Source organism: Ictalurus furcatus, chromosome 12, assembly GCF_023375685.1.
Source record: "Ictalurus furcatus strain D&B chromosome 12, Billie_1.0, whole genome shotgun sequence".
Lineage (NCBI taxonomy): Eukaryota > Metazoa > Chordata > Actinopteri > Siluriformes > Ictaluridae > Ictalurus > Ictalurus furcatus.
The window spans coordinates 9,188,666-9,201,758 of NC_071266.1; the positions used below are offsets into that span (position 1 = coordinate 9,188,666).

Sequence of the window (13,093 nt, forward strand, 5' to 3'; positions counted from 1 at the left end):
TAACTCTGCTTTACTTTGACAATCCTGTCGTTGATTATTTTCCTAAAACAGCACGCACCGTTGTTTTACACACGTTCACATATCTACAGGAGATTAGGTGCAAACTTCCGAGGAAGCGCTGATTCAGGATCTGCCTCCATTAGTAACGTAATTCGGTTCATTAGGAGCTGAACAGATAGAACAGCTCCTAGATCAGCACTAGTATTCTCAGGGCTCAACCCCAGGAGGGCAATTACATTAAAGAGAGTGTTTAAGTCTTCTTATTTAACAGGCAGAGATATGGCCCACAGCAGGTGCAGCGTTAGCTAACTGAACACACCGCACTTCCTCTGTGCCACATCTGGCATGTGGGAGATTCTTTTAGTTTTTGTCTTTTTGTTTTGGAACGTGTGACCTGGGGATTTGCTGATCTGATCTTTCTCTGTCACCTTCTGTTCATCCACACAGAGCATGAGGAAGCGCTGTCAGAGAACAGGATCTGTTTTAATACTCTCACACTGTATTCACCGCAGCAGCGATTTTTCACTTTTATTTATTTCATTTTTTTTCTCGAGGTGCTTCTGTCAGCACAACAGCAACAAAACTGTCCACTATACCGCAAACTTGCACTGGGGAAAAGATTTCAAACATAAGCAAGAACGATGAAGATTCCCTATTGGCTCCTAAAAACAAAAGAGCAAGAGCATGTTTTCTCACTCGCCACTTTCCAGCGGCATTCGTCAGCACATTAGTGACAAATCCGACGAAGTAGCTGAGATGTCGGTACAAACACTCAAAGTCGCTTTGCTTCTCATTCGCATAAATTTAACTGTTTGTAGACATATATATATATATATATATATATATATATATATATATATATATATATATATATATATATAAAATATAGTACGTCCTGTAAATCACAAGTAAGCAAAAGTCGTGTCCACGTAAACAGCATGCACACTGAAAGCAGATTTAGCGTGGGGAGTTTTTGCTTCCATGAGAGGTCGTATATGACAGGATAAGATAAAACCTGCCCAAACGTTTTACGACTTGGTAAAAAGTTGTGAGTGGCGAACCGAGGAAACTTCAGACTTCACGCACCTTAGGGTTGGTCCGACAAATCGTTCGAGCCAAAATCTCAATTCTAATGTGGCTTTCTAGCTAGCTGGTGTGAACCAAGAGGTAATGAACACGGTTGTTTGTGTGCTGCAGCCACGTCGAACCCGCTGACGCCGAAGCCGGAGCTGTTCAACACGCTGCTCTACTCTCTGGTGCCAATCATGGGTATTGCTGCCATCCTGCTCTTCTCCTTCTGGATGTACCACCACCACAAGCTGGCGTACCCGCCCGTGCTCGTCCCCACACAGGTAAGCTTCTTTACACACACACACACGCAATTCAGTACATCACTGCTGTGTGAGTGAACGAAAAGAAAAATCTGAACAGGCTGCATGTTAATGGGAAGATAATTAACAAAGATGTTCATTTGGTGTTGAACGTTGACTGATACCAAGACACCTGTAGCGACATTTTTTTCAGATCGGTGCAGTTGTGTCATAAGTATTGGCACCAGCAGCACTCGTTAAAGCTTTACGCACCTGTTCAGCAATTGGACTCCTAGTCTGATTTTCAAGGTGTGAAATTATTTCTATGTGGAGTCAGGGTCTCTCTCTCTCTCCCCATCTCATCTTTCTTTCTCTCAATTTCAATTGTTTCATTTTCACCATCTCTTTCTCCATCTGTCTCTCAGTCTCACTCTTTGTCTGACTCTCTCTTTCTCTCTCTCTGCCTCTCATTCTGTCTTTCTTTCAATTTCTCTCTCATTCATTCTCTACCTCTGTCTGTCTCTCTCATTGGCTTTATGGCCTGTCTCAGTTTCTCTATCTCTTTCTTTCAGTTTTTTGTTTTAGTGTGTTGAATTCTATGTGTATTGTGTGTGTGTGTGTGTGTGTGTGTGTGTGTATTAGGGATATCACGATACCAAAAATCTAGTAGTCGGTACCGATACCACCAAAAGTCCATGATGCACTATACCAAAGTCGATACCACGGTGTGGTATAAAATTTTAAACTCTCCCAGAGGACATCCTCCTCTGGCTGATACTGGCAAAGAGAGAGAGAGAGAGGTGGGATATTTTAGTTATCAAACACTGTCTGACAATGACTAATAAAACAGTGGACGCTACAAGTGCTAAGGTGCACTCCTAAGCGTCCGCACGTGCAAACACACACACACACCCCTTATACTCTGAATGCAAGCATTAGTTTAGATTCACTGATATGGTGGCAGGCTAAAAGATTTATTAAAAGCATGAACATTTGAATAATTATTAGTGACATTAGGCTACATTTAGCTGAAAGGACACGGGCTGAATGGCGATGCATGGTGGCCCATTAGCAGGTAGTCTATAACATTGCAATGTGTTAGCGTCGTTAACAAATAACAGGCTAACGCTAACATTACACAGAGCATAACGTTATCTGGTTTCACGGCCACAATGCCAGCTGCCTCAAACGGGCGTTTCCTCGCTTTGTTTGAAATGAACGGTAGCATCGGTTGCACACCGGCTTCACAGCATCAATTATATGTGTGTCGTCATCCACCTCAAATGCAAAGTATTTCCATATTGGACTCTTAACACCTTTCCTCTCAACGAGTCCTGGCAGAGCTAAACTTGTCTCCGTCTTCTGTAGTTTTTCCTGTGTGCTTGTAGGCGTTCTTCTTTACCACTTGTGGACCGACTAAAACACTTGCGTGTATTTGCTGCCTCCATCAGTTCCGGAAGAACTGCAACCTCTGTACCTTCATTACCGACAGTACCTATGCTACTGCAGAAAAACAAATACCATCACGTTTTAAGAATGTTGGTACCAAAGTATTGGTTCTCGTAACATCCCTATATATATATATATATATATATATATATATATATATATATATATATATATATATATATATATATATATTGTGTATATATATAATATGCATATGTGTGTGTGTGTGTGTGTGTGTGTGTGTGTGCGCGCACAAGTGTGTTAGTGTCTCGACACTGTGACAGATGATATACAAGAATTAAAATCTCCTGATTTTAACTAGGGATATTTTTGCTGTTAAAGTACAGTAAAATTTAGGAAAAATAGCAAACACCCACAAACACATCATTTGACAGTTAACTTCAAGAGTGTTTACCAAAACAGTGCCTCATTTGAATATCTGTATTTGTGTTAAGAATAGTAACCTTGTATTATATTAATATTATTGTGCATCCACAATAATATTCCTGTGGTGAATAAATATTTTTGTCTCTGTCCAAATCCACAATAATGTCACTCAGCAAATCAGAGCAGAGAGGGTAAATAAAAATGAAAAATGTTATGAAAACGCTCCCTTTTCTGAACTAATGTCTCCAACACTGTCTCTATGAGCTGCCTAGGGTGAAATCATTTACATGAATGTGTTTTTGATTGGATAAACTGCAACAGAGGATCTGCTACAGAAGCTGCACTGGGTCATGTTTAGAAATCATGCTGAACTACATACAGGTTTTGTTTGTTTGGTTTTTTCTTTTCATACATTGATCGACTACAGTATTTTCCAAGCGTTTGTTTCAGAGTGCTGAAATACTTTGCTGGGTCAGCATCTGGATCACAGTCTGCTCTGATCTAGACCCTCACACTTTACTGCCACTTCAATCAGTCCCTCCAGGATTTTGCAGTTTTTTTCAAAATGACCACAGATTTTCTACGTCAAACATGAGTACAGCTAAAAGGTACACCTCATTTACCAACAAACATCACAGCGAAACACCGTGCAAAACAATTTCGTGCAATTGCAATTTTGCCAATTTAAAAAAAAAAAAAAAAAAAAGCTGCAACAAAATCAAGCGATTTTGTCCGCAATAATCACAAAAACTCAACGAAATCCGGTGCGGACTGATTACAGGTAAGACCTGCTTTAGTGACATGAGTCTTCACCCAAAGACTTTTAGTCGTAATATTTGACTTGTTTAATCTGCCCTGTTTTCCCCACATTTCCTCCAAACCTAATGAAAAACTTATTGCTGCTGTGGTGCAGCTTTTTTCTTTTTAATCGTTATACTTTTTTAAACAACGGCTGGCTTCAGGTTTCTTCTTAGAGCTGTAATGTTGTGTTTATTCTGATGTATTTTGGTGCATGCAACACTGCCAGCCTTTTGCGCGCACACACACACACAGTTTGTGTGTGTGTATGTGATTGTCACCCACACACCCACACTTTCCCAGGTGCAGAAATATAAATCAGGCTTAACACATTAATCTCTCTTTCTCTTCCTCTGTCCACCGTTTTCCTTCATTCCCCTCTGTTCTGTTGTTGTACATTGATTGTTGTTGTTCATGTTTATCTTCATTGCATTTAACACATCAGATTAAAAGGATCTTTTACTCTTTCATACACTTTTCATCTTTATAATCTTTCCTCTCTTCACTGGAAGCAGTAATTCCCTTCTTTTGCCTTTTCTTCTCTTCTGCTAGCACGCCTTTCATATAATGATAGAGGTAAGATGAGTTTTAATTAACTCATGAATTCATTGTCTCTCTTTTTTTAATTTTTTTAATTTTCTTTTTATTTTAGCATTATGTTGGATCATTAAAGTTGCTTCTCATTTATCCCTGTTCAGGCCTGTTCACATTTACTTTCTTCTTCTTTAGAGTCTGGTCTCAGTTTGCATGTGTTGATGGTACATGCCAGATCTTTCTATGCATAACCCTAATTTAAGTACAAGAGCATTTTTGTGTGTGTAATTTCAGTTGAATGTGCATGGACGGGTGTTCTGATATTGATGCTGCCTTCCTCTTCACTCAGAACTCTTAGTAATTGTGTGAGCAGATGCAGAAAATTGCGTCCTGAGAAACATGTAAAGTTTCTGTGTGCCGCATTTAAAGATTATTTTCTACCTCTCGTGTGGATAAATGATGACATATTCGTTGGCTTGCCCATCGAGCTGGTCAGAGCTCCTGTGTGCTGCTTAGACTCATGTTTTGGTTGCTCAGAAATCTCACTGACTGGACTAAAATGTAGCTGGTCAGTTCACTGTGTTAATTCGGATAAAGGGAAATGATTGCGTATGTGATAACTGTAGCACATTGTGTTTGACGTGCCTCCTCTTCCCATCACATGACAGCTACCAACCGTGAAGGGTGAAGGCTAGCATGTGGTTCCTCCAAGCCACATGAAGCCAACCAGTCACGTCCTTTCAAACACTCTGAGGAAGGAGCTATCGACCTTCTTCCGCATGCATGAGTTCGCAGACGCTCATTGTAGAACCCAGTGTGTGTGTGGGAAAGAAGACCTCAAAAAACTAGCTACTTTTGACTTTTGTGCGCCTTTTCTTTTTCTTTCTATCACCCACGAGCATTTTTCAGCGAATGCCGTTAACATTACCCAAAATAAAATGAAAACCACAAATACTAAGCCACTCCAAGCCACCTACTAGGTTCAAGTTCGAAGGCGTGTGTGTTGTGTTGACTCCATCAGCTCTCTGTCTCACTATCTCTTTCTCTCTCTCTCGGACTCGTTCTGAAACGACAAACAGAACACTGCCCTACACTGTACATTCTTGCCGGTACAGCCCACCTCAATTCCGGCCACAGCTGATGCTCGGGCATGCCCTCGCTGCATTAGCTAGTGTCACTTTGATAGACAGGGAAGATAGAATATGCCCCTCCCACCCAGCAAGCACAGTCAGTTTTCTCCCTTGGTCTCCTAGCCATCCATCCATTTTCTGAACCGCTTACATACTACAGAGGGTCGCGGGGAGCCTGGAGACACAAAGTGGGGGACACCATGGATGGGGTGCCCAACCCATCGTGGGGTACAATCACACACTACAGACAATTTAGAGATGCCCATCAGCCTACAAAGCACATCACCCCCCACCCCCCACCCCCAAACCATCCAGACTAGGGAACACTTTTTCTTTCTGGTTATTGAACCTACTTTTCCATGGGCAGCTACGGGGTGGGGGGACAGCCTGGACATAGTCAGCTTGTCTAACTGACAGAGTTAGTGATTTATCCTCCACTGCTCTGGTGTTTCTCTTTCAGTACAGTGTTATAGAAACTTTTGTGCCTCTGGTGTGATTGCTGTCTTATACAAGCGTTCTGCTTCTCTTTGATTTACTGTTTGAATTTTAAATCTTAAAGGCCGTGGGTGCTCCTAAATGAGTTTTCTTTTATTTACGGTGACGTCTGCTTTCCTGTGGGAGGAAGATCGAACCGTTTTCACCTCCACTGTCAGCTTTCTGTGCCTCTTTAATTATTGAGAGGCAAAGAGAAAAGTCAAAACGTAAGCATCTAGCTGTGTGCGCGCGTGTGCGTGTGTGTTTACAGACCTCATGACCCTGGTCAATGTCAAAGCAAAACTCGCTCCACGTTCTCCCGCTCATCTGTTCACTCTTTCTTTTTGCTTTCTTTCTCGCAGTGCACTGTGAGAGCACTGCTGTTAACCTGAACAGAAGTATACAGATACGCAATAATGCAAGCGTGACCTATAAAGGTGCACGCTTCACCATGGTTTAACGCCAAAAGATAACCTTGATAAACCCAATAATATGTTGGTTTTTGTAATACAGTCACCATTGGTGGAAAGCGCAAATAATGTCTCTTTAGAAAAATAAACATTTATGCAGTGACATAAAGGTTCTTTTTCTTTCTATTTCCGATGTTATTTGGAACAGTCACTAAATGTACTATAGGGAGTTGAATAGTCTGGGAAATAGCTGTTTTTTGAGTGAACAAAAGATACAGCTTTGCTGTTCTGGGCGTCTGTGGTGTGGTCACGACAAGGCTGAAACTTTGCGTAGTTGTTATGCCGCTTTGTCTTGTTAGAATTCATGTTGTTGAGGTTTTAAGGGCTTGCATACCACAGTGTTGTAGTTCCAGCTACAAGGCAAATCTCTGGTTTATGTAATGCGCTTGATCTAATGCTTTGTCGTTTCCGTACCAACAGCTCACTCCGGGACTTGTTTGGCAGACCCTCCAAATAAACTGGAAAAATGGAAACATGCATCATACGATTCGGTGGCGTTTTCTGTAAGGAGACGTTTATTTCAAGGTTTCTGTATTATTACCCGAGGGTGAATTTGTTGTGCAGACAGGAGATTCAGCAATCCATGGTTCAGACAAATTCATAAAACATCAGAACGTACTTTAAACAAACATGTACCGTTGTAACATCAAAAGGGTCAAAATATAGAGACTCCTAAGAATGTCATGACAAAGTGCCTCCACACACACACACACACACACACCCTCAAAAGTGCCGTGTATAACACAGTGCATCATCTCATACTATTTTTATTTCATAGTGCAATGGCTGCAGGTACAAAAGAATTCCTGTACTGTTTTGTTCTGCACCTAGGGGCTACAAACCGGCAGCAGAAATGAAGAGGCTGAAATTCAGTATGTAAAGGATGAACAAAGAAGACAGTCTTTAATAATAAAGCTCACCTTACACTGCAGCTGTGTGGAGTAAAGATCTGATAGGTTGAGACTCACCTATAAGCTTACTAGCCCACTTGACAAATTGGTTCAAAGAATTTCTGTTTTTCAGAGACAGATTACCAAACCACGACACGAGAGAATGACTAGATTGATTCAATAAAAACCTGATAAAAGAGGGTCATCATGGTTTTATCAATGTGAAATCGGGACAGTTTTCCGAGACAAAACAGACACTGATGTCCCTTTTTACATACTGTGTCACAGTCCTTCTCAATGGTCAATTTGGAGTCTATGACTGTCCCAAGATACCTGTAGCTCTCTGCACAGTGCACAGCCTGGTCTTTAATGATCGTAGTATCGTAGATTGAAGGATGTGTTCTAAAAATGTATGATCATATCCTTTTTGTTTTTGGTTATGTTTAGTTCCAGGAAAGATTTGTCGCACCAAGTGACAAACTCATCAGTGACTGGGCGTTGGCTGGACTCGTTATAGTGTAGCAGACTCACAATGACTGTATCGTCTGCGAATTTCAATATGGTCCTATTCTTATGCTTACTTTGGCACACTTTTGTGTCTAGAATATAAAGTAAGGGTGAGAGAACACAGCCCTGGGGTGAGCCAGCGGAAGAACATCATGAATCTGATAAAATGCCGTTGACTTTCACTCTTTATGTCCTGTTTGTCAGAACTTCCAGTATCCAACCCACCAGATTACTACTCAACTCAAAATGCTCCGTCAGCTTCATGGCTAAAACGTGGGGTCGGATAGTGTTAAAGGCAGAGGAAAAGTCAATAAAGAACAATCTAGCACAAGTAGAGCGATTGTAGCATCCTCAACTCCTCTGTGTGCCCTATAAGCAAATTTCACAGGGTCGAGTGTCTGCTCGGTTTCTGTCTTCACAAGCTTTTCAAAATTTTTATTACAAGAGAAGTAAGGGCAAACGGCCTAATGTCATTAAAAGCCTTAGGACTACTGCCTTTAGGAACCGGGGCAATGACAGCCTGCTTCCACAGGTTAGGTACACGTTGTAGATATAGACACATATTAAAAATATCATAGAAGATAGAACTTAATTGCTTTGCACAAGATTTCAGTAGTTTACCACAGATATTGTCTGGACAAAGGCTCTTATTTATTAACTTCTCTCTGCTCCAGGGTGAAGTGGTGGCTATCTTTAAGTTTACGTCCAAGTCCCTCAACTTCATTCTTAAAATCAAACTGATCAAATCTCAGGTAAAATGTATTAAGAGCACTGGCAAATTCACGATTTGACCCAAAAGGATCCATAGCAATATCGGTATTAGCAGTGGATTCTTCAGACCAGATTTTAACCTCCTTGGTCTGGATTATTTCTCGCTTTAGGACAGTTTTATATGTAGGGAGAAGAAGCACGCAGTTATGGTTGGTAGAACCTAACAGAGGCAGGGGGTACTGATTTATATACTCCCTTAACTGTCCCTTAGCAGAGTTTCAGTGTCTTTTTCTGCTTGAATAAGACAGTTTAACAGTTATGGAAGGCATCTCCATTGTCAGCATTTTGTAGCAGGACGTTTTAGTTTAAATGATGTTACGTTTTAAGATAGAGGCTGTTACATTTGTGATTTCTCTCTAACATGACAAGCTGCTTTTTTAAAAAAAAAATTATCTTCTATAACATGTATTGTATATTGTCCACAAAATGAATTGTAACTATAAACAGATAAAACGTATACGTGTTAATCTTTTAGATTTAAAACATACTCCGAAAGTTGAATCCTTCAAGATGTGCTGTTACAGGAAAATTGTTTTAAAAGTCACAAAACCCCATCGTTGATTATTAATAATTGAAAAATATTGAATTCCTTAATTATTTATCAGCTGAGTGATATATCTAAATATATATATAAACTATTTTTATATACTGATCCTGTTGAAAAATTGAGCATCATATCACTGAAGCTTTTAGCTGAAGGTCAAAGCTTAATTTTTGTCCATATAAAGAAACGTTGTTTAATTATTTTCAGTTATATGAAGATTTAATGCCTCAGTTTCAGCAAGACACCAGGTCTCAAATATAAGGCTGAAAACTGAGCGTGAGTAAATACGTGAATGGATGCAAAATGCTCCAATTTACCATATATATGTATAGGATGATGTGTGTATGTGGATTGATGCGAAAAGCAGGTTGATCAATAAAACCTGCTTGTACTATTTGGCATCAGATTTAGGTTTAATAAATACAAGCAATTAATGCTGATTGGTTGCTGATCTTTCTGCAGGACCCTGGGTTGACGCCGCCCTCTCCACTCCTGGGCCAGAAGCCGTTGCAGTTACTGGAGATCAAGGCCAGGGGGCGCTTTGGCTGCGTGTGGAAAGCACAGCTGCTCAACGAACATGTGGCTGTGAAGATCTTCCCCATCCAGGTAATACAGAGAGTGTGTGTGTGTGTGTGTGTTAATAATTCCTAGAAATTCTGCCATGTGTACAAAGTATGTCTCGTGTGTGTGTTCTGTGTGACAGAATAAGCAGTCATGGCAGAACGAGTATGAGATGTACAGCTTGAGTGGGATGAAACATGAGAACATCCTCAACTTCATCGGCGCTGAGAAGAGAGGAAACGGCATGGACATCGAGCTGTGGCTCATTACAGCTTACCATGAGAAGGTATAAATACTAGAGGTTGACCGATTGATCAGTTTTGCCGATTAATAACCGATAACTGATTGCTGGAACGGTTATTGGCAAAAATCCACACCGATAGTTTTTTCCCTTTGCGTCCATTGCCAGAGCGGCTGAGAAGGGTTCGCAGTCATTATACAGTACGAGAGCGACCTCTAGAGACGAAATGAAAACTATCACTGACCAATTTTGTTGTGTTATTTGAAGTGTTTTCTTGATTTGTCTCTAGTTTTATTTGTTATTTGGAGTCTTACCTTTTGGTTCAGTTTAGAGGTAGATCTTTTATGTACTTTAATATGTATTAATAATTAATATATATTATTTATATATCTATTTCATTTAGAAAAGTACAGTACATTTTCATGGTACAGTCAGTACTGTTTATTTTCGTAATAAAGTTGAGTAGTATTTTACTTTGAGTGTTATGTTTTCATTCGGTTTCAATTAAAAACTATCAGTCGATTAATCGGTTATCGGCAGGTACCGCCCAACTTGGTTATCGGTATCGGTAAAATCCACTATCAGTCGACCTCCAATATACACACACGCGCACACACACACACATATATATACCAGACAGTATATGAAACACACAAACATTCACAGGAGTGCACAAAGAACCATGAAAGGCTTACAAATCGAAGTAAACCGTGTACTCAAAATGGTTAGAAATGCGCGCACACACATACACACACACACCACATTAAGGCTGTATACAATCCTCCCGTTCACTTAAAGCTCACGCCTGCCCCCTGCTGACTGGAATATCAGTATCTGTGATGCATTGTAGATCTAAAGTATGCTTTTCTGATTTATCTTTTATGAGTATGTAATATTTAACAAATTGAGTTTTTAACACGCTTTGTGTGATGCAATCATTTAAACCCAGCCTGTTTTTTGCTCCAAAAACCTATCAAAGGCAGCACCTTCTAGTTTTTGTAAACAGTTCATTAACAGCGCAGCGGTGGTTTAACACAGAAATGTGTTGACTGTGTTAAATATAGCAAAGCTCTTATAATAACCTAGCTCTCCAATGCAGAATGTGATCGGTGCTATTAAAAAGCGCTAAATGCAGGTGGGTTGAATAAAAAAAAAAAAATCTACTTCAAACATTCTTTTTTTCCCTCCTGACCAATCAGGTCACGAGTTGGGGGACTTGAGACAAAAACCAACATGGAGGACAAAACCCTGATGAATACATAGTCTTATTAAAGGAGATTTATGAGATTATGTTGAATCAACAAAAATATTTCAGTGCCAGTATTCCAACGTTGCAATGTGACTAACAATAACAGCGTCTGTTTTCGGGATGTTCACCGGTACATGAAGTGAAGTGCCGGTTTAACTGCATATGTTATGAGTTAATGTGATGTCTTGTGTTAACCGTTGGCCTCCCAGAATGTTAACATATTTTTGCCAGTCCATGAATATCATGTTATTCTTTTACATGTGATTGCAATCAGTGCATTGTGTGTGTGTGTGTGTGTGTGTGTGTGTGTGTGTGTGTGTGTGTGTGTGAGATCAGGGCTCGCTGACTGATTACCTGAAGGCTAATGTGGTGTCGTGGAATGAGCTGTGTCACATAGCTCAGACTTTTGCACGAGGTTTGGCGTATATGCACGAGGACATCCCGGGCCTAAAGGACGGCCACAAGCCTGTCGTTGCCCACAGGTACTCGCACGCACACACACACACACACCTTAAACTCACCTCGCACTTCCCTTAGATCTTCAACCACTTTATTTATATATATATATATATATATATATATATATATATATATATATATATATATATATATATATATATATATATCTTTTTACGTCTCTCTCTTTCTTTCAGGGATATTAAGAGTAAGAACATACTGTTGAAGAACAATCTCACCGCCTGTATTGCTGACTTTGGCCTCGCTCTCAAGTTTGAGGCGGGAAAATCTGCAGGTGACACACACGGACAGGTGAGCTCTGAATGCTGATCAAGGGTACTTGAATGTAGAGCTGCAACAACTAATCGATTATGAAAATCATTGTCGACGAATCTCATTATCGATCAGCTGGTCTGTGGTCGGTACGTTTACTCATTACGTTACTTCTGTTCAGAAAACACGCTTCGGAGAGGAAAATCTAAAGTAGTGTCCCAAATGAAGTACTGTACACTTGCACTGTGTACTCTACCGTCTAGTGTGTGGATTTTAGAAAGGTAATATCATCTAAAGTAGAACACTAGCTTCTTTTTTTTTTTCTTTTACTAACCGGAAGTATAAGCCGCATCATGGGCAACGGCGCAAGACGCCAGACTCACACTAGCATTAGCAGACTCCCGAGTCACCGATAATGACTTTCTTCATTTTACTTTCTGTCAGCGTTACCTTTTATTCCCAACATGACCTCAGTCACCATTAGACGGAGGAGAAAGCGTCACGTGAATGAGCAAGAAAGTCAGAAAGGAAGCGGGGCATTTTATATTAAACACCGCGGAGATTAAACAGTGCTGAACGAGTACAAAGTTATGTTTATATCCAAAATGCTTCACTGTGTGTAAGGGCTTGGGGGGCTGTGAGTTGCTTAAAAGGTTTAGTTTCATTTAAGTTTCTTGTCATTATATGGTGCATTTGCGCAGTTGCAATGTAACTTCTGTCGTTTATTATAAGGGAATAATGTGATGTGTTAGTAACGAGGCTGTTTATTCATTATTTTTTATGGATGCACGAAAAGTACCCAATTAAACTACAGTCCTGAGTTAATAATGTATATTCTGGTGTGTGTGTGTGTGTGTATTGGGTTCTTTTCTGTTTTGTACAAACAGTTGTGTAAAGTTTTAGTCTGAAGTTTATATTTGTAACACTCAGTTTCTGAATTTTATTTTAAATAAACCAAAAAAAATGGTACTGAAAGTTCGCCCGCCCCCATACGATTAATCGATTAATCGAAAAAATAATCAGTCGACTAATCGATTATGAAAATAATC

General features: G+C 40.0%; 1 protein-coding gene across 3 annotated transcripts in view; it reads left to right on the forward strand.

The window, feature by feature from the left end:
* LOC128615392 (activin receptor type-2A) overlaps positions 1 to 13,093 on the forward strand; it is a 50,002-nt gene that overhangs the window by 32,834 nt on the left and 4,075 nt on the right. For all 3 annotated transcript variants that reach the window (XM_053637439.1, XM_053637440.1, XM_053637441.1), the window contains 5 exons: positions 1,198 to 1,352; positions 9,727 to 9,870; positions 9,968 to 10,111; positions 11,652 to 11,797; positions 11,969 to 12,083. In XM_053637439.1, the coding sequence (XP_053493414.1) occupies positions 1,198 to 1,352; positions 9,727 to 9,870; positions 9,968 to 10,111; positions 11,652 to 11,797; positions 11,969 to 12,083 (704 nt within the window). The remainder of the gene's footprint in view (positions 1 to 1,197; positions 1,353 to 9,726; positions 9,871 to 9,967; positions 10,112 to 11,651; positions 11,798 to 11,968; positions 12,084 to 13,093) is intronic.